The sequence below is a fragment of the Gadus chalcogrammus genome, chromosome 7, assembly GCF_026213295.1.
Source record: "Gadus chalcogrammus isolate NIFS_2021 chromosome 7, NIFS_Gcha_1.0, whole genome shotgun sequence".
Lineage (NCBI taxonomy): Eukaryota > Metazoa > Chordata > Actinopteri > Gadiformes > Gadidae > Gadus > Gadus chalcogrammus.
Genome location: NC_079418.1, coordinates 32,886,564 through 32,908,801, shown reverse-complemented (window position 1 = coordinate 32,908,801; position 22,238 = coordinate 32,886,564). Strand labels below are relative to the sequence as shown.

The following is a 22,238-nucleotide window of genomic DNA, read 5'->3' as shown; positions in this document are numbered from 1 at the left end:
ACCCCCTGGGGGGGGGGGGGGGGGCGGGCGGTCTGCAAACAGGACGATTGATCACGACCTCATATTTACTCTTAACCTGATGCAACTATGTGGCAACAATGAGCGGGGGGGTGTTTCAGCAACAAAGCCCGTTTCTATCTGTAATATTTATCATTTCGATCTCTTATTCATACTGTAGTGGAGGATGTATACGTTGTGCTTATTAAGTACATCGTTTAGGATCCATATCACGAACCTTAACCGACGGCGTTGGGCTCTCCTACGCCGTCGGTTCCCCCACAACGAGTAAAGCTTCGTAGTGGGGGTTGTCTCGGCCATAGTGGATAATGAATGAGGAAAGAAATGTTGTTCACAAGCGAGCCGTTCCTACCCCACCCGGTCGGAGGTTTAAAATGGCAAGGCATTCAAAAGTTGAGCAGGTCGAGAGAATGATTTGAGGAAGGTTAGATGTGCTGCAGGTACGATTTAAGAGCTGTAATAGTGAGAGTCATTTGATGCCTGGAAATCCAGACCCGCATCTAGAAAGCTGTAGGGTCTGGCAACGAGTAATGAAAACACCAAGCATGCATTTTCAAATATCACTGCACGCAATTGGATAACACCACGACCAATCAGAAGAATACAAGGGGTGACGTATCCTATCAGATACACCGATGTGATTGGTTAATGTTCTGGGCCAGGGAAATCGGGGAGTGAGTATATTGCTCGTTCCCAGAGTGACTTGCTGAGAAAATTCCAATTGTGCTCTAGCGAGAACTCCAGGGTACCCTATCAGGGAATCTCTTCCCTGATTGGTTCAGTTCAGAGTATCCATCTTGTCTGTCACATGTGAACACAGCCTTATCATAGAGGGAGCAGAGGGAAGTGACATTTTTTTGGGTTGTATTTTCCAATATTCCTCTCCAACATAAGATAGTGTTTTATTAATCCAAGCTAGGAAATTCAGCGGACAGAAAATGTGTCTGCACAGAATGAGTTGATCGATAGGAAAACAGACAGGAGGAGAGAGAGGTGGGAGAGAGAGAGGGAGAGAGGGAGAGAGAGAGAGAGAGAGTGAGAGAGAGAGAGTGAGTGAGAGAGAGAGAGAGAGGTGGAAGGAGGAAGAGAGCTCACCATGTCTGTGTCGGACACCGGTCCGAAACTGGTGACGTAGATGTTGGTCCTCACCTCCGTCACGCTCTCTGACGGCACCACAGAGGGAAAGAGAAGGGCTGGCGTCAGGAAACATCCACACCTGGTCACTTCTTAAGCAACAAGACGAGGCTCACGCTGATCACTCTGTGTTATTTGCATCGTCTAACGAGCGACTCTCGAGGGATGCGATCAACGAGTTAATGCTGGACAGAAGGTTGTTCAAACCCAGCTGAGCGGAGGAGGGCCTCCGGCGGGCGGTGCTGCTGTGTGAGACGTTCCTCTGGTGCTCAGAGGTCAGCTCCATGTGCAGACAGTACCCCAGAGCGGCAGGGAGGAGCCGAACGTCCCCCGCAACAACAACAAACAGAAACAACAGAGGAGGTTCAGCGTCCCAGAGGAGTATTCAACAGAGCCGTCAGTGACGGCTGCCAAGGACTCTGTAGACTGTGATCGATATCCTCAAACAAACAGAGAAAAGCTAACAAAGCCACACATCTTCAAGGACGTGTGTGTGAGAGAGAGAGAGAGAGAGAGAGAGAGAGAGAGAGAGAGAGAGAGAGAGAGAGAGAGAGAGAGAGAGAGAGAGAGAGAGAGAGAGAGAGAGAGAGAGAGAGAGAGAGAGAGAGAGAGAGATGGTACTTGATATGGTTTCCCAGGCACAGCTTTTGTCTCCTACGAGAGAAGCTAATGGTAGCCACGGCACAGGCTGGTGCTGGTTGACCTGTGGCAGAGTACAGCCTGCTCCACCACTCAGCCAGACACAGCGCTATAATGACAGCCAGCGCTAATTGGAGCTCTCCCATTGGCCAGCCTGCTCGGAGCCCCCCGGGGCCCTATTGGCTGGGGAGCTAGGCTCCTAGCTGTCCAGAACGGACTCCAGTTATCATCAGAGACGAGCGGCTGGTTGTGGGGCACACAGCGCCTCCCATGTCGACAGCATGGCCGACGAGAAGATGGGAAGATAGCCTTTCAAAAGAGTCCCGAAGTCCCCTGACCAGATATCAGTTATGTTAGAATAGTATTATTGCTACTTAAAAGCTGGGTTTTAATTTATGATAATTTGCACAGGTTGAGGAAAAGTATGTTTGTGTAAAGTAGCTCTCTGGCAAAATAGAACGGCATAAACACAAACCGAAACACAAATGAATCCAAACGAGTCCTGTAGAGCCGTCAATGCAGAATGAATATTTAATCTCCTAACAAGAGATCTACTTATTAAAGGGGTATTAATCCTGGAGCAGGTCGATGGAAAACAACGAGAAAGCACTCGTTAGGGGAACGGCCTTGAGTTCAATAGTCTGTGATGAAAGTGGACTGGGAACAGCAGACTGGGAACAACAGAGTTCAATAGTGTGTGATGAAAGTGGACTGGGAACAGCAGAACACAAAGAACAGGCGGGCAGCGGTCATATGCAGAGGACGAGGCCCGGAATAGACCGGAATATAAAACAACCAGGCTGTTAATGGCATTAGCTCGACGCTCCTCTGGAACCCTTTGGTGAATCATGCGGCCCATGATGCATGATGTGGAAATGGGTTCATTTCATGGATTTACAAAAACACAGACAAGTGTAGCAGCTCATGAATACGCCAGCTAGCAGGCTCACTGAGCTCCTCAGAACCGGTTCATCTCTCTGAGAACCTCCTCAGAACCAGTTCATCTCTCTGAGCTCCTCAGAACCCGGTTCATCTCTCTGAGAACCTCCTCAGAACCGGTTCATCTCTCTGAGCTCCTCAGAACCCGGTTAATCTCTCTGAGAACCTCCTCAGAACCGGTTCATCTCTCTGAGCTCCTCAGAACCGGTTCATCTCTCTGAGAACCTCCTCAGAACCGGTTCATCTCTCTGAGCTCCTCAGAACCGGTTCATCTCTCTGAGCGCCTCAGAACCGGTTCATCTCTCTGAGCTCCTCAGAACCCGGTTCATCTCTCTGAGAACCTCCTCAGAACCGGTTCATCTCTCTGAGAACCTCCTCCGAACCGGTTCATCTCTCTGAGAACCTCCTCCGAACCGGTTCATCTCTCTGAGAACCGCCTCAGAACCGGTTCATCTCTCTGAGCTCCTCAGAACCGGTTCATCTCTCTGAGAACCTCCTCAGAACCGGTTCATCTCTCTGAGAACCTCCTCAGAACCTGGGCTCAGGGGGTGAGGGTGGAACCGGACCAGGGGGTGAGGGTGGAACCGGTCCAGGGGGTGAGGGTGGAACCGGACCAGGGGGTGAGGGTGGAACCGGTCCAGGGGGTGAGGGTGGAACCGGTCCAGGGGGTGAGGGTGGAACCGGTCCAGGGGGTGAGGGTGGAACCGGACCAGGGGGTGAGGGTGGAACCGGTCCAGGGGGTGAGGGTGGAACCGGTCCAGGAGGTGAGGGTGGAACCGGTCCAGGGGGTGAGGGGGGACCCGGTCCAGGGGGTGAGGGTGGAACCGGTCCAGGGGGTGAGGGGGGACCCGGTCCAGGGGGTGAGGGTGGAACCGGTCCAGGGGGTGAGGGGGGAACCGGACCAGGGGGTGAGGGTGGAACCGGTCCAGGGGGTGAGGGTGGAACCGGTCCAGGGGGTGAGGGGGGAACCGGACCAGGGGGTGAGGGTGGAACCGGTCCAGGGGGTGAGGGTGGAACCGGTCCAGGGGGTGAGTCTGACGGAGCTGGCCGCTGCCTGGTGGGAGCCCTCCCTGAGTGTGCGTGGAGACGCTGGGGTTAACCTGTGCACTGAGTGCTCCGTGTGCAGCAGGTGTGTAGCCTCAGTCAGCCCCAGAGGCCAATCAGTCTCACCAGGTGAGGCTGATGAAACCCGCCATCATCCACACACGCTTTACAAACGGACGAACAAATGCTGGGGTTTGATTAGGGATGATCAATTCTTTATTTTTTATTTATTAATTTAACCTTTTATTTAACCAGGAGAAGTCGCAATTGTTTTCCTGTTGTCTAAAATACTATTCTGAATCCTCCTTTGTGACATCACACATGGGACCATCCTTCAGGATGTGTGATTGACAGATGGACCCTCCAGTCATCCCCCCACCCCTCAGTGTTGGACCCCCATCTGGCAGGAGACTCACCCCTGTGATGCCTCAAATTGGTCGATTTCAAATGTCTTGTCAACCTTATCGACCTCCAGCCTGGTGGTCAATTGGGTCCCTTTAACCTTTGACCTTCACATTGGAACACAGAGAAAGCTTCTCAGCGAACATCTGAAAGAAAGGGAACGGGCTCAAGAAACGTGTTTTCTTTCTGCGTTGACCACCAAAATTCTCTCAATAAAATTCACTATAACCCGTTTTTTAAAAAACAGTCAGGTAGGGACAGATGAGGAGAAGGTCCCGGGAACGTCTGGAACGTCGGTAACGAACGCGTGAGCCGCAGAGACGAAGCACACATCGTGCAAACGGCAGCGTCTCGGGGAAGGAGGAAAAGTGAAGTAGTCTCCAAGTCACAGGGAAAGACTCCTGTGACAACTTGTTATTCTTGAGGGTAGAAATCCATTATTCATCTGAAGCGCTTGCTCCAGATATGGCTCCTGTACTTCTGGGAGACATTGAATATTTTTATTTAGCAGTCAAATCAGTATGCATTATTAAGGACGAACATCCTGCCGTAACGATCACGCCACCGTCACGCCACCGCGGGTCGGGCGCAGCGGGAAGGTCGCCACATGTGTGTTCGGGGCGCGGCAACATGAACGTTGACATGGAGTTATGTGTTTGGAGTGTAGAGAAATAAAGATATAGAATAGGCGGCGTTCCAGGAAACTATTGCAAAAGGATTTAAAACCGCCCAGCGTTTTCAAGCTGAACCCCGTCTCTCAGCCTGGGGGAGTCTGCTCCAGGAGGAGGTCCTCAGGCTGGGTGAGTCTGCTCCAGGAGGAGGTCCTCAGGCTGGGGAGTCTGCTCCAGGAGGTCCTCAGGGCTGGGGGAGTCTCCTCAAGGAGGTCCTCAGGGCTGGGGGAGTCTCCTCAAGGAGGTCCTCAGGGCTGGGGGAGTCTCCTCAAGGAGGTCCTCAGGGCTGGGGGAGTCTCCTCAATGAGGTACTCAGGCTGGGTGAGTCTGCTCCAGTACGTACTCAGGCTGGGGGAGTCTGCTCCAGTAGGAGGCACTCAGGGCTGGGTGAGTCTGCTCCAGTAGGAGGCACTCAGGGCTGGGTGAGTCTGCTCCAGTAGGAGGCACTCAGGGCTGGGTGAGTCTGCTCCAGGAGGAGGTCCTCAGCCTGGGGGAGTCTGCTGCAGTACGTACTCAGGGCTGGGTGAGTCTGCTCCAGGAGGAGGTGTGTCTGAAGGGGTTGGCGGTGGAGGCGGAGGGGAAGGAGGGGAGCAGTGAGGAACAGCAGCTCAGAGGGAGATGACAAGATGGGCACATGCCACTTTTTATCTCTTTGAACAATCAATGTAGGCTGCGACCCATTATTCACGACGCCTCACAGATCCATTGTTCGCAAGAATGAAACCCTTGAGGACGGACAAAGCAGGAGATAGAGAGAGTTTGTGGAGTCAGGCGACACGAAGGAGAGGGAGCGGCCGTTTGCTCTTTGCTGCCTTTTACGCGCGATGAAGCACATAATGCGAGTTCACTTAAAACAGCCACGGCAGCAAACACTGGATAAAAGAAGTCGACGGCGCGCTCCCCTGCCGCGGTTAAGGTTAGGGTTTAAGGTTTGTTAGATATAATACGAGGAACAAGTGAGGAACAGCTCTGCTTTAGGACGGCCTCGTGTTCTAAAGCAGACCTCTGTGTAAAAATAGAAGTGCGTGTTGGTTTATGACTTGCAGAACACAGTTTGCTCTCCCAGTTGAGCAAAGAACGCTTTGTTTCAGAAAGAGTTTGAAAGTTACGGCAGGCAGCGTGGACAGGCTGTAAAATGCTTGTCAAAACTGATTTATTATGTTGATTATGATGATACAATTTTAGAAGAATAATCCAAAATGGAAGGAAACATGGATCAGAAGATGTTGTTATACAATAGTACACAATGATATTCCAAAGGGAGAGAGGTATTTGACTAAATATTGCCAGTAAACTATTTGATAAATAAAAACAGTATAGGGTCTCAAAATGCACTGCAATTGAATGATCGGATGATGGAAAGGAAAAGATCACTCTGTTGCTCAAACTGTAATCAAACCTGCCAAACAGAATAGCAGAGTGATCACACTTAAGTGGTGGGTTATTATTTAAAATGAAAAGCTTGCCAAGAAAGACGTGTTACGCCTCTAAACCAGCTGAGCACTGATGATCTAAGATCCAAACTCTGCCTGGGGGTCTGTGGGTCTGGTCTGGTCTCCCTGGGGGTCTGTGGGTCTGGTCTGGTCTCCCTGGGGGTCTGTGGGTCTGGTCTGGTCTCCCTGGGGGTCTGTGGGTCTGGTCTGGTCTCCCTGGGGGTCTGTGGGTCTGGTCTGGTCTCTCTGGGGGGTTTAGAGGTCCCTTGGCACTGAGGTCTAAATTTGTATTCAGAGCTCAGGAAATGGCAAAGCCTGAATGTGATTGGCTCACAGAACAGGGGGACAGGGTTTTGATTGGACACAGCTCTGACGCTGAAGGCTGATCGATTCAGTACAACTGGTAAAGGGGTTGCTGATTGGACGCCTGGCTCAAACGCTGAAGTCTGACTGGCTCACTGGCCCAGGGGGCTGGGTGGAGGCGTGGCTCACCTCCGAGGCCGGGGCGCAGCCGGTTGTCGTACCCGTCCAGCAGTCTGTCTAGGATGCGGGTGAAGATGGTGATATTGTCTTTGCTGTCGTCGGGCAGAGGCTCCCGATGCCCCGTCTGCGCGCTGAAACCAAGACACACGGTGAACAAACACAATAGAACCGGCATAGGATGTGAACTTATTGATAACATTACTGTAATCACTATGGTGTTGCATTAACAACAGATTTGTCCAGGTTATTCGAAGCTATGCGCTAGTTTAAATGGTACGCACTGCGACATTCATGCTTCAAATGTCAAATGCAAATGTCATTATTTCCCAAAATGTAAAAATACAATTTCATCGTAAAGTGGATTTACCCAAAGACTGTTTTCTAACATTAAACATTCAGCATATAGAGTTATTCTAATAAGGCTAACCGCAGGGACTAACGACACCGAAACGCACGCTTAGCACGCCGGGGGAAACATGCTACATAAAAGAAACCAGAGCACACTTATTTTCCCAGTTTTACTTGAGCAAAATGTCTATGGCAACCTGGAATAAAAAGCTAATTATGTCCCTATAATAAGCATAGCCTTAAGAATTCTTTAACAGAGTAGCTCCTTTTAATTTTAGCAGTTTGAATGATGTTTTTTTCCAGGAAATGATTTCCTCTTTTCTAAGGAAGAGGAATGACACTCAGACAGTGCTGTGGTCAGACGCTGTGGTCAGACCCCCCCCCCCCCCCCCCCCCCCCCCCTGGAGCGCTAACATCCAAGCAGAACCTCCCGTATCGCCACCCTGGCCTTAGCATCCATGTGTAGCATGACTGTAGCTAACTGAACTGCTAGCACAGACGTTGCGATAATAGATGGTCAGCCCAGGTAATAACCATTAGCATCGGCTAATCAAATTAATTCCCCCTCCCTAAGGGGGGGATGGTGGGGCAAACATAATGAAGGGAGGAGGTTTTAATATAATATGATTTCAATTATTACATCCATATCTGAAACGGCTATGTTAATGTTAACTTGTGTATTCACTCGCTCTGCTTTCAAGGCTGTTAGTCATTGTTCCTCACTCCTCGTCCTTCCAACACCTCTCATTGGCTCTTTGTCTTCGTTCAACACTGCTCATTGGCTGTTTGTCTTCATTCAACACCTCTCATTGGCTGTTTGTCTTCATTCAACACCGCTCATTGGCTGTTTGTCTTCATTCAACACCTCTCATTGGCTGTTTGTCTTCATTCCACACCGCTCATTGGCTGTTTGTCTTCATTCAACACCTCTCATTGGCTGTTTGTCTTCATTAAACACCTCTCATTGGCTGTTTGTCTTCATTCAACACCTCTCATTTAGCTTTGAGATTTGCAGCAATTGTACAAAAAAGTAGCTGGCATTTTCCCTCACCCCACCAATAGACCCTCCCCCACTAACCCTTAATGGTCCCAGTGCCTTCCAGGCCATGACCCTGTTCGCACTGACCCAGAACCCACCACACATCTTTCCTTCTCGTCACCATGGCGATGGCATGGCCTATGTTTAGCATCTGTCAATAATCCCCTTCCAGACTTCAAAGACACTAGCGATCAAATCGGACAGGCATTTTTATACATTTTAAATGTATTTATATTTATTGGGGCCGACCCACTTGCCCGATTACTGCGACCCATTTGTGGTTCTGACCCTCAGGTTGAGAACCACTGCAGCCACTACAGAGAACCAGGGAAGATTAAGATAACAATAAGGACATTTAAGGCTTTTAAAGGCATGAAACCTGCAGAAACACTGACATGAATACAAGCACACAGACTGTGTGCACACACACACACTCACACACACACACACACACACACACACACACACACACACACACACACACACACACACACACACACACACACACACACACACACACACACACACACACACACACACACACACACATACTTACACATGCACACCCTCACGAACACAAACGCACACACACTCACACATGCAAGGGACTCTCTAAATCGACGCTACTTTACGTCCTACGTCACTCGCTATGGGTGTGCATGTGTGCGCGTAGCCGTTTGTCTCAGGGATCTGTGCTCGAACTCCCTTGCACGACAGGAGCGTCAGTGTCGTTCGCGATGGAGGGTGGGTCACATTCCTACAGTCTGTGATGATAGGCTATATTTCTACAAATGACTTACTATTGCTAGCGATTAACTTGACGAAACAACACGAAATAAGCTAACATTAGACTATAGCCATACCAGATAACGCCATACCAGCTAACCCTAACTATTTCTATTAAACTCTGAACCATTTTGCAACAGGCAACTGTGTGTTGGTGCGTCTTATTGCTTCCCACGTCTGCGTCTGCATCTTACCCACTCCTGGCTAATAGTTTCAGATTTGGAATGTATGTCAGAAATGATCACCCTGTACCATTGCTGACTTGTTGATGTTTTGTGAGCACTTACGTATTTCTCTAGGTATCTTAAGTTTCCTACTGGAGTCATCAAAACTTTGGACTTTGTGTTATTGTAAGAAATATTGTGTTGCAAAAAAACTTTGTGTCTTACCCTTACCGTTACCCTAACCTTAACCCCAGTAACATTTCTTCATCATAAACTACAAGTTACGCAAAATGGCATACAAACATCCATTCCAATATGAAAGAAAAAAGCTAGCTTCATTAAGGAATCGAACCCCTTATCCCCGCGTTAATGAGTTGTTCTCTGACCACTAACCCATCAGGTCTTAGTACATGTGATTCAAGAGTTAACCACTTGACAATCTTTAAACTTTGGTTGCCTAGAAATTGTAAAGACAGTGATGTGTCTACATTGTGCAAGTATCCGTCACTCGCGATGTGTGTGCAGTCCAAAATGAAAGAAAAAAACTTGCATCACTAGGGAATCGAACCCCCGATCATCAGTCTTTAAACGTTGGTTGTTGGTAACTGTATAAAAAGAGATTGCATTTTGTTTAACTGCTTACTAACAAACAGGTTTATGCGTTCACTGAACCAAGATTATGGAAATAAAGACCACTTTTCCATCAGAAAAATCATCAGAACCGTTATTACCAACCCATAGACACTAAAAGCCAAAACCTTTCTCACATGCACAATAGTGTTGGCTCGTTCGTTCGCGAACCGGTTCGAATGAACGAGTCTTTAGGACGAACGCACCGAACCGGTTCGTCTCTCTCGTTCGTTCGGTCGTCTCGTTAACCATTCGATTCACCGGAAACTCGACTGAACGAACGAACGAGTTTCCGGTAGCACTAACTCCACTGAGTTTGACTGACTCAGCTGAGAACCGTGCAATGGCGTGCATTCCATGATGCGATTCACCGTTACCGGAAACTAGGCTGAATCGTGAACGACTCCTCCACGTTCAGTCGAAATCCGGTGAATCGATTCACCGGAAACTCGACTGAACTGGGAGGAGTCGTTCACGAAAATCGTATGCTCATTCAGCCTGGTTTCCTGTAGCGGTAAATCGCATCATGGAATGGACCCCATTGCACGGTTCTCAGCTCAGTCAGTCAGACTCAGTGGAGTTAGTGCTACCGGAAACTCGACTGAACGAACGAACGAATGATTCACGAACGACTCCTCGTGGCGAACTGAATCACGCGAACTGGGTCACGGAAACGAATCATTAAATCCACCACTGCACACCCATCGCGAGTGACGGCTACGCGCACACACGCACACCCATAGCGAGTGACGTAGGACGTAAAGTCCTGCCCCGGGCGAAGTGGCGTCGATTTAGAGAGTCCCACACATGCACACACTCACCCGAACACACACACACACACACACACACACACACACACACACACACACACACACACACACACACACACACACACACACACACACACACACACACACACACACACACACACACACACACACACACAAGCACACACTCCATACACACCCACTCACGCACAAACTTACGCACACACACAAACACACAGTCACCCACACACACACACATGGTGTGGTTTGGACTGCTCCCCACTCTTCCCCTACCGGGATTCTTTTCAGGGTTTGTTTGTATCTTCCCAAGGAGTCGACTCATAAAATCATCATGGCGGAGTTCGGTGAAGCATTCTTAACGTGTGTCTTCTGTCGCTCAGAGGCCTTCAGTGATGAAGACGCCTGGGCCAATCGTTAGCACGAGCCTGTTGCAGCGGGCTGCTGCCAGCGTAGAGGAAGCAGTTTGTTACCGAGTGTTGTCACTGACTGCTCCACAAACATTCAGTTAAATATCTTCCTGTTTACAATGTTCAGATATCTAATTACATCAATTATTACTAATTACCTTGGAACAATTCAAACAATTCAAACCAAATCGAGTTGCTCCTCTCTAACCTTGTAGAATACATGCATTGATATTAACAAGTAATATTAGCAGGACGGAGACATGCTTGTAAACAGAGATAACTAGGAGTTATCTGAAGCCGTTCTGCTACGACTGTCCAACGCAGATGTAGGAGAAGGTGAGATTCTCTACTTTGTTTTTATTTCTTTGTTTGTATGAGAAATGTAAGAAAGGTGATAAACTGAGTATTGCTTGCCGCTATAATGACATGAACCTGTATTAAAACAACAACAACAGGCTTTGTCAATGTTGTAATGTTAGAAAGAAAACGTGCACAACTGAATTAAACACAAGACTACGGCGTAACTTGTTTACGCAGGTTTGTTGAATGGTGGAAGATCCCAGAACCGTTGATGTGTTTCAGCCGCACTCCTCAGAGAGAGTGCTGGTGCAACGCCCCACACACGCAAACAGCACTAATAAATGCTACTGTGTCCACTTGGGTTGTGTATATAGCATCCAAGCTGTTCAAGAATAACAAGACCAGGACCATAAACAAGGGTGTTTGTTTAGCAATGAAGTGCATGCTAATGGGTTAGCAAAGCCAAGTGCCACTGGGTGTTAACATGCATGAGTTTCCTTATTGGACCCCAGGCGATAACAAGATAAGCTCCAATTCTCGAGGCCAAAGTTTGAATCTCAGCTTCTGTAGTCGCCTGATCATAAGAACATCTGCTTCTTGAGTAATATATGCAGTACAGAGTGACTTGCATATGTTAAATCACCATTAGTGTGCACAGGTTCATGCTAGCCACACGCTTTGCTAGCAAACATGTTTGAACTAGCAAAGCATGAAAACAAACGCTAGAGAAGCTTTCTGGCTCCTCAGAAGAGAAAGAATATTTGTTGACATCCTGGGAATTTCTGTTGCTAGAATTCCATTGCATATGGTTAGCATGTTAGTTAGCAGGCTACGGATCAGGGAAACATAATGACACTTTCAATGTGCAATAATAGCAGGCCACAATAACAATATTAAATCCTTAAAAATTGAGCAAAAGGATATTAAGTAAGACAAGACAGAGACAAGAGAACTACTGAGGGGGAAGAAATTATGAAATGCTCGATAGGGCCTAAAAGCGGGTTCACTCAGAGCTTTCCCATACTATTGATTTCATGTTTATCTCCTATTTGTGTTCAGCGCCTGTCGTCTCCTCATCAGGGATTCAAAACAGGAAATTACTTTCCAACGTAAATGATTAGCCATCCTTAATTACCGCAGCATTAAAAGCCCATTAGGGTCCCTCCAGAGATGATTACAGCCTGGCCCTTCACCTGTGACTTACAGCTCCCACCCAGGCCTGGTTGAGCTTGGATTGTCTCCTCATATTTATACTGTGTTTGTGTTCTTCAAGAGGCTTTAGGAGTCTGCTTCACAGAACCACAGAGAGGGGAAGGGCGGGAAATTACTGCTTGAAAACCTCGTCTGTTGTTCACAGTCCTGAATAACAGTTTAGGGAAAGTACATTTAATAACAAACCCTGATGAGGTACACGATCCACGGGGGCCCTTCAGAACGGGGTGCTTCTTAATTCCCATCTCATACGTTACGCTTTCTCAGAGATTGTGTAAATGGAATTCCGTGCGGCGTATTTCTTAGTGCAAACAGTAGCTACCGATGGACTCGTGTATGAGACTTTAATCTCGGAAGGCCATGGCTGCAATATCGTCCCGCTGTCTGGATATTGCTTCTGAAATTCACGAGGCCACATGAAGGCCTATTCAGGGTAATAACCGCAGCGTGCGGCCCTCAGTCAGCCCCCGGGGTCGCCCCGCGCCCAGCCGCACAATAAGGAGGGAACGGAACCCTTTGCATCTCGTCTGCACCGCATTATTACTGGAAATAAAACAACAGCAGCCCGGCGACAGAACAACAGCCCATCAACACAGTGTGCTGCGCTGTGAGAGACAGCAGCATCCGTTGGGGGGGGGGGGCTTCACAGCGCAATGGAGAGTTAATCACGGGAAGTTGTGCCTGGGGAGCGCTCCTCACGCTCCTTCACATGCCGGTCGACCGCTGGCCTGTAGAACGGATACACAGCCCACTGAACGGGGGGGGGCGGGGGCTAGGCAGAGCGGGGCGTGGTATGGGGGGCGGGGTGGTGCAGGGGGGGGCAGGCCGTGGTGCGGCACGGGGCGGGGCCAGAGTGTGGCCCTGGGTGGGGCGGGGCCCAGGGCGGGGCCAGGGCGGGGCCAGGGCGTGGCCCAGGGTGTGGCCCAGGGCGGAGCCCAGGGCGGGGCCAGGGCGGGGCCCAGGGCGTGGCCCAGGGTGTGGCCCAGGGCGGGGGCCAGGGCGGGGCCCAGGGCGGGGGCCAGGGCGGGGCCAGGGCGGGGCCCAGGGTGTGGCGAGGACTGAGTGATTGCGCTGCAGCGATCACCGGGCCTCCGGCGGGACGTCGTCTGTGGGCGGGGATATGAAGATGAGGCGCGTTGCTCCGGGGCGAGAGAGCGGCGCTGTCACATGACAGATAGTTTCCTATTAACTTGCTGGGAAAGCGTCTGCAGACGCCCCTGCTGGCTGACAGCCGGGGTGATGTATCGACGTGTAGCTGCTCCTGGAGATGAGGGATCTCCTTCTGGGTCTTGGGAAGGCGTGTGTTTCTGTGTGATGATAATGAGTCCATAAAGCAGCGCTGTGCTGTTCCTCCTGTCTGTGAGCTCCAGGCTCCTCGGTGGTCAGAACAGAGCCTAAACATGGGCCGTACCACCGCGGTGTCTCGGGGGGGGGGGGGGGATGTGTAAATCACACCCAGAGAGGGTTAGTGTTGGCCCGGAGAGGGATAATGTTGACCTGGACCGGGTTAAGGCCCATTCACACCCTACCGTAAATATGGATAGGAACCCCTTGGTCCGGTCCCGGAGGTCGTTTCGTCCGTCAGGGGGTCCGTCGCCTCTGAGCCCACGAATCCAGAGCTCCGGGAGAAACGGAGCAATACCACCGGAAACCGAGGCGGCAGTATAGAGCCAGAAGGCCAACCATTCGCCAAAATAGATAGAGTAGTATAATACCTTTTTTATTTTATCATTGGTGAGGGGTGTCACATGCCGCCCCCGCCTAGGCCCACACTTTTGGCCCCTTTATTTGCCGATTTCGGATGAGACAAAGCAAAACCCTCTCCTCTACAGATGCCCTGTTTGCGATTGTGGATGCCGGTAACAGTCCTTGCCCTCTAGAGGATGTATTGCGTAGCATCCATAACAACGCTGAAACCGGACGGAGGTATGAAGGGTAGTCCTGGAGACGACGTTTGGTACGGACGGACGAATTACGTCCGGATCCGGAGGTATGATTCAGCCTTTAGTGTTAGCCCAGAGAATGCTATATAATACAGAGTGGGTTAGTGTATGTTTAATGTATATAATACAGAGTGGGTTAGTGTATATTTAATGTATATAATACACAGAGTGGGTTAGTGTATGTTTAATGTATATAATACAGAGTGGGTTAGTGTATATTTAATGTATATAATATACAGAGTGGGTTGGTGTATATTTAATGTATATAATACACAGAGTGGGTTAGTGTATATTTAATGTATATAATACACAGAGTGGGTTAGTGTATATTTAATGTATATAATACACAGAGTGGGTTAGTGTATATTTAATGTATATAATACACATTGGGTTAGTGTATATTTAATGTGTATAATACACAGTGGGTCAGTGTATATTTAATGTGTATAATACACACTGGGTTAGTGTATATTTAATGTATATAATACAGAGTGGGTCAGTGTATATTTAATGTATATAATGCACAGAGTGGGTCAGTGTATATTTAATGTATATAATGCACAGAGTGGGTTAGTGTATATTTAATGTGTATAATACACAGTGGGTCAGTGTATATTTAATGTACATAATGCACAGAGTGGGTTGGTGTATATACTATGTTTGTGATCCACTCAGACGTTGTGTTTATATCATAGGCCGTATCAATCCCTCAGTGTGAGGACCGTCGTGCAGACACAGAGAGGAGCAGAGGTTTGGTATTAACAGGTGAGCGCTCCCATCTGGGCGAGCAGACCAGCGTTCCCTCGTCTGCTCCCCGGCTTCCTGCTCTCCGTTCTGCTGCCTCATCCTCCGTCGCCGCTTGTGATCTGTCACTCTTCATCTCCGGGACGCCTCTAATCTTTCTCAGTTCCACCTCATCTTTCTGCCTCTGCTGGCAGACCGCAGACCCGTTGTTATGGAGCTCCAGGGAGCGCTGAAGGATGTCTCTGCTGAGCTTGGGGGATGGCGCCAGGGAGCCAGTCGCAGCGTTTTGCTTTGGTTTTAATATTTAAATCCTACATTAGGACTACGTCATTCTTCAAGCCTTCACCCTATATCTCACTGCAGGGTGGTGGTTAACGTGGTTAAAGGTCTTTTTAGCATCATTAGTTAGGAACGCCGTAGCCCTCGTTCATGTATTAGTGAAAGGATCAGCGAGATGATCTCTTCTGGTCGGCTGCGCCTGCCTCTGTTTGGAACCATTTATCTGACCAATCACAGCTTCTCTCCCCTGATTGTTTTCTAAATCGTCCGTCTCTCCTGCGACGGCTGTGAGGCTGAGAGCGGAGGCCGACCTGCCGGCCTCTGCGCGTCGGAGGGTCATGACGCCACCGGCCACGCGTCACTCGCCGAGTGGATGAATGCACCGGTGACGTCGTTTGAGGACAACAAAGAGTTACCATGGTAACAGAGGTCCTCAGAACGTTAACAGGCGGTTACTATGGAAATAGGAGGAGGCTGGGAGAGGAAACCCAAGGAGAAGGCTGACCAATGGGGAGGAGGTGAAGGACAACAGACCCCGTTCTGTGGATGTTTCTCCTGGAATTGTGCTGCAGTTGTATCGCCTGGAGGGACCAGCATCCATCTTGTTGTTTGGTCTCCAAAACGATTAGTGAAAAACTGGTGACGGCTTCACAGTACATTATAACTTATCACTCATTGGCCTGCAGCACATTTGCATAGACACAGGTTTGCACACCAGTCCATCGGTTACCACGGTGATGATGTCTCTCGTCCCGTCAACACTTTAACGGCCATTTGAATACATCAGTAGTGTCTCTGTGTTCCCCTTGAGTACGAAAAACATCTTTACCAGGGCAGCAGAACTGTCAGAGAGAGAGAGGGAAGAAGGGAGAGGGGGAGCTAGAGGGAGAGAGAGAAAGGGAGGTGGAGAGAGGCAGAAAGGGAGAGAGAGGGAGAGAGAAAAGGAGATGGGGAAAGGGAGAAGGGAGATAGAGTGACAGAGACAGAGAGAGGGAGAGAGGAGGAGAGAGAGAGTGACAGAGAAAGGGAGATAGAGAGACAGAGAAAGAGAGACAGAGAGAGGAGGAGAGAGAGAGTGACAGAGAAAGGGAGATAGAGAGACAGAGAAAGAGAGACAGAGAGAGCGAGAGAGGAGGAGAGAGAGTGGGCTGAGTACTGGCGCTGTGTGCTTACATCAGTTTACATAGAAAAAAACCTGAATGTGCAAACAAGGCATTCCACATCCCCGGCTCAGCCAAGGGTCTTATCACCCGCTCTGGTGCAGAAGATGCTATTGACTGGTGTCAAACCAAGTCTGGATTTTATTGTCGCTTACATTCACTACATCATGTTGCCATGGCTGCAGTATATTAATGGTATATTAACGATCGCAACATATGCCATTCAATTGTCTTCAATGTAATACTGTTGGTAAGGGTGTGTGTGTGTGTGTGTGTGTGTGCTTATCTTATCACTAGTCGCAGTCACCGTTTTGGCATAATGAGAGATTGTGGAGGAGGTGGAGGAGGAGGTGGAGGAGGAGGTGTAGGAGGAGGTGTAGCATGTGGAGGAGGAGGTGGAGGAGGAGGTGGAGGAGGAGATGAAGGAGGAGGTGTAGCATGTGGAGGAGGAGGTGGAGGAGGAGGTGTAGCATGTGGAGGAGGAGGTGTAGCATGTGGAGGAGGAGGTGGAGGAGGAGGTGGAGGAGGAGATGAAGGAGGAGGTGTAGCATGTGGAGGAGGTGGAGGAGGAGGTGTAGGAGGAGGTGAAGAAGGAGGTGTAGCATGTGGAGGAGGAGGTGGAGGAGGAGGTGTAGCATGTGGAGGAGGAGGTGGAGGAGGAGGTGGAGGAGGAGGTGTAGCATGTGGCGGAGGAGGTGGAGGAGGAGGTGTAGCATGTGGAGGAGGAGGTGGAGGAGGAGGTGTAGCATGTGGAGGAGGAGGTGGCGGAGGAGGTGGAGGAGGAGGTGTAGCATGTGGAGGAGGAGGTGAAGGAGGAGGCGTAGCATGTGGAGGAGGTGGAGGAGGAGGTGTAGCATGTGGCGGAGGAGGTGGAGGAGGAGGTGGAGGAGGAGGTGAAGAAGGAGGTGTAGCATGTGGCGGAGGAGGTGGAGGAGGAGGTGTAGCATGTGGAGGAGGAGGTGGAGGAGGAGGTGTAGCATGTGGAGGAGGAGGTGAAGAAGGAGGTGTAGCATGTGGCGGAGGAGGTGGAGGAGGAGGTGTAGCATGTGGAGGAGGAGGTGGAGGAGGAGGTGTAGCATGTGGCGGAGGAGGTGGGGGAGGAGGTGTAGCATGTGGAGGAGGAGGTGAAGGAGGAGGTGTAGCATGTGGAGGAGGAGGTGAAGGAGGAGGTGTAGCATGTGGAGGAGGAGGTGGAGGAGGAGGTGTAGCATGTGGAGGAGGAGGTGGAGGAGGAGGTGTAGCATGTGGCGGAGGAGGTGGGGGAGGAGGTGTAGCATGTGGAGTAGGAGCTGTAGCATGCAGTGGTCTTGATGAGGCGGGGGGCGGGGGGGGGGAGGTAACGTGCCACGGAGGGGTCCCCCTGGGGGGGTCTTTAGCGGCCTGCATTTGATCCCCTCCCGCCAGGGGGGGTCTACTAATTAGTTTCTTTGAAGGCGATTGATCATCCACTCATTCTATCAATACCTCCCCCGCACTCGGCTAAACCCGCCGTGAGTGAATGAAGGAACAACTCAAACCACGATCCCAGAGAGAGAGAGAGAGAGAGAGAGAGAGAGAGAGAGAGAGAGAGAGAGAGAGAGAGAGAGAGAGAGAGAGAGAGAGAGAGAGAGGAGAGAGAGAGAGAGAGAGAGAGAGAGAGAGAGAGAGAGAGAGAGAGAGAGAGACTGTGGTCATATTTATTTATTCATTCGTACATCCATCCAACATAAAGTAATGACACTAATTAGAAGATTCTTTCATCCAAAGCCACTAACAGTGAATTCAGATACCTGACATTATGGAGCAGGTAGGGGTTAGACAGTACAGAGACAGGTCTTTAAGGAACAGGTAGGGGTTAGACAGTACAGAGACAGGTCATTAAGGAGCAGGTAGGGGTTGGACAGTACAGAGACAGGTCATTAAGGAGCAGGTAGGGGTTAGACAGTAGAGAGACAGGTCATTAAGGAGCAGGTAGGGGTTGGACAGTAGAGACAGGTCATTAAGGAGCAGGTAGGGGTTAGACAGTACAGAGACAGGTCATTAAGGAGCAGGTAGGGGTTGGACAGTACAGAGACAGGTCATTAAGGAGCAGGTAGGGGTTAGACAGTACAGAGACAGGTCATTAAGGAGCAGGTAAGGGTTAGACAGTACAGGGACAGGTCATTAAGGAGCAGGTAGGGGTAAGACAGTACAGAGACAGGTCATTAAAGGGGACCTATTATGCTTTTTCGACTTTTATGACCTATAAACGTTGTTATAATGATGGATAGTCATGTTTAACCATACTAAAGTGTCAAATAATGACGTACATGCATTTCGACGTATTCCCTGCTGACAGTCTGGGGTGGCTGTGCAGAGCGCTAAGCACTCGGGACAACGATTGCGATTCACTTGTTCACATTTCCGGGAAACATCTACGTAGACGTACTCCTGCCGCGCCCCCATATGCCTGGTCAAATCTGCCCGCGCGCGCGCTCCAAGGAAGGTAACCAATCACCACGGAGTTGGGTTGGCAGGAGGGGGGCGAGGGGGCGGAGAAGGACGAAACCGATGGTTGACGGAGGAGGCTGAAAGCGCCCAGATGAGAGGAAGAGTTTCCCGAAAATCGACATTGTTTTTTGTGCACGGTTAAACATGACTATCAATCATTATGACAACGTTTATAGGTCATAAAGGTCGAAAGAGCATAATAGGTCCCCTTTAAGGAGCAGGTTGTGGTTGAACAGTGATTCACGCTCAACAACAGCGCAGCCTCACTCGGTGAGCTGTCGTCTCTTATCCTCTGGTGTCTCCATTTGGAATCCAAAGACCCGACGGCCGTTTAGAGCCCGGCCCACAGAGCATTACCCTGCCACTGACCCCGCCCACAGAGCATTACCCTGCCACTGACCCCGCCCACAGAGCATTACCCTGCCACTGACCCCGCCCACAGAGCATTACCCTGCCACTGGCCCCGCCCACAGAGCATTACCCTGCCACTGACCCCGCCCACAGAGCATTACCCTGCCACTGACCCCGCCCACAGAGCATTACCCTGCCACTGACCCCGCCCACAGAGCATTACCCTGCCACTGGCCCCGCCCACAGAGCATTACCCTGCCACTGACCCCGCCCACAGAGCATTACCCTGCCACTGACCCCGCCCACAGAGCATTGCCCTGCCACTGACCCCGCCCACAGAGCATTACCCTGCCACTGACCCCGCCCACAGAGCATTGCCCTGCCACTGACCCCGCCCACAGAGCATTACCCTGCCACTGACCCCGCCCACAGAGCATCACCCTGCCACTGACCCCGCCCACAGAGCCTTACCCTGCCACTGACCCCGCCCACAGAGCATTGCCCTGCCACTGACCCGGCACACATTCACCTTGACAACAACACCGGCGGAGAAGGTATCCGCCTGCCGGGTCGCCCTCTTAACGCGGGGCCCATCCTGTCTCTGGCACCCTAAATAATTCATGGTCAGAAGTGAAACAATAAAGGGTGTCAACTGGACCGGGCCCTAGTGGGAGGCGACCCCTCGACCTCACTCCTACCGTCATCGATTAACCGTCACTTAAGATACGAGGTGTTGATACTGATATCCCAGAGCATCAGTCACCAGAGAGAGAGAGAGAGAGAGAGAGAGAGACCTCCCTCCCTCCCTGCCGGGTGGACCTCATCACAGCCCTGTTGGGGCTGGGGGCCAGGAGGAGACGCCGCCCCCCCCTCGGTGATACACAGCACTGAGCCGTTAGGAGGGACACTGAGGGTTTAGTACATCCACGTCAGAGAACGCAGATTATGAATCATCCCCATTTCTATACAGAGTTTATTCATGTATTCATGTTCCTAATCGTCTCGTATGAAGAGGAACCACTTCAGCAAACATGAGGGTCTCCTGTCCCTTCAGGAGGCTGTCGGTCGCCTCCTGGTGCTGACGCTGCCAACAGTGAACCAATACAGCGGCTCCGGTCCTGGGGAGGGTCCGTGTGTCCGTCTGACTCCAGACCCCGGTCCTGGGTGGGGTCCGTCTGACTCCAGCCCCCGGTCCTGGGGGGCGTCCGTGTGTCCGTCTGACTCCAGCCCCCGGTCCTGGGGGGCGTCCGTGTGTCCGTCTGACTCCAGCCCCCGGTCCTGGGGGGCGTCCGTGTGTCCGTCTGACTCCAGACCCCGGTCCTGGGGGGGGTCCATGTGTCCGTCTGACTCCAGCCCCTGGTCCTGGGGGGGGTTTTATCTAAACAGCAGTGCTTTACTCCGTCGTCCCGTGAACGTATTCACGGTGAAACAACGGGATTGAAGCGCTGAGCGCCTCCTGAACGCCGCTGAGCTCCGGCTCGCACCGCCGAGACCGATCCGCCCCGAGGCAAAGTCGTCTTTTTGATGGCAAACTGACGCAGCCCGATGTTGCCCCGGAGATACAGTAAGCACTCTTCAGATATAGCTGAACCCGGGACGCTTCTGTAATGCGATTACCGTAATGCTGATGTAATTTCATTAACTCTTTGATACCGATACCGATACGATTCCCCGGCCCCAGCAGAGGGGGCCGCGGTGGTAATCCCTCTGGGGGGCTCCGCGATAACGAGGACGGGGAGCCGGGGTCTCCTTGTTGACGTCGGGCTGAGCGGAGTGGCTCCTCTACACCAGAGAGACGCCATGACGCTATAACCCGTGGTCGGTGAAGACGGCGGTACGATAACCAGCTCATTAGGGTTAGGGAACACGAGTTCTGCCACTCAACGCATCGCTAACAACTAGCATCGTCTTAATTAGCGATGTGATTCATTCATCACTGGATCATGTTCACGCATGACATCATGTCCTTTGCTCTGTACAACCTCACTTCCTGGAACCGTACTCCTTCCTTAGAACCTCTCCCCCCCCATAGAGCCTTTCCTCCCTCCTTAGAACCTTTCCTCCCCCCTTATGTCCTTGGTTAAACGTTTCCCCCTTCTTTTGTCCTTCCCTTTTCTCCTTTCTTCCTCCCTTGTCTCCTTCCCCAGAAGCTTCGCTCCTCCCGTGTGTCCTTGGTGAGCTCCTTCCCTCCTCCCGTGTGTCCTTGGTGAGCTCCTTCCCTCCTCCCGTGTGTCCTTGGTTAGATCCTTCCCTCCTCCAATGTGTCCTTGGTGAGCTCCTTCCCTCCTCCCTTGTGTCCTTGGTGAGATCATGTTCCTAATCGTCTCGTATGAAGAGGAACCACTTCAGCAAACCCCTCCAATGTGTCCTTGGTGAGCTCCTTCCCTCCTCCCTTGTGTCCTTGGTGAGATCCTTCCCTCCTCCCGTGTGTCCTTGGTGAGATCCTTCCCTCCTCCCGTGTGTCCTTGGTGAGATCCTTCCCTCCTCCCTTGTGTCCTTGGTGAGATCCTTCCCTCCTCCCTTGTGTCCTTGGTGAGATCCTTCCCTCCTCCTGTGTGTCCTTGGTGAGATCCTTCCCTCCTCCCGTGTGTACTTGGTGAGCTCCTTCCTCCTCTGTCCTCAGACCCCTCACCACCCCTCACTACCATCTATGGATATATCTTATGGATATGTGTGTATGTGTTGATGTATGTATATAAATATGTGGATGTCTTATTGTCTAATGTGTCTCCTAACTCTTCCCATAATCACGCTTTATCCAACACATAATAATGTGTCTAGAGGTCAACATTTATCTCTCTCTAGTCCCCCCCTGTCACCGGGCCTCTATCCTGGTTTGTGTGAGTGTGTGTGTG

General features: G+C 50.8%; 1 protein-coding gene across 1 annotated transcript in view; it reads right to left on the bottom strand.

Moving 5' to 3' along the window:
- The window catches only part of gabra3 (gamma-aminobutyric acid type A receptor subunit alpha3), a 50,537-nt gene extending 29,819 nt beyond the window's left edge, over window positions 1–20,718 (bottom strand). Inside the window, exons 1-4 of the mRNA XM_056594942.1 lie at window positions 20,530–20,718; window positions 13,137–13,543; window positions 6,773–6,894; window positions 1,114–1,181 (exon numbers count right to left, since the gene is read on the bottom strand). Coding sequence (XP_056450917.1) covers window positions 1,114–1,181; window positions 6,773–6,894; window positions 13,137–13,543; window positions 20,530–20,718 — 786 coding nt within the window. The remainder of the gene's footprint in view (window positions 1–1,113; window positions 1,182–6,772; window positions 6,895–13,136; window positions 13,544–20,529) is intronic.
- Window positions 20,719–22,238: the final 1,520 nt, after the last annotated feature.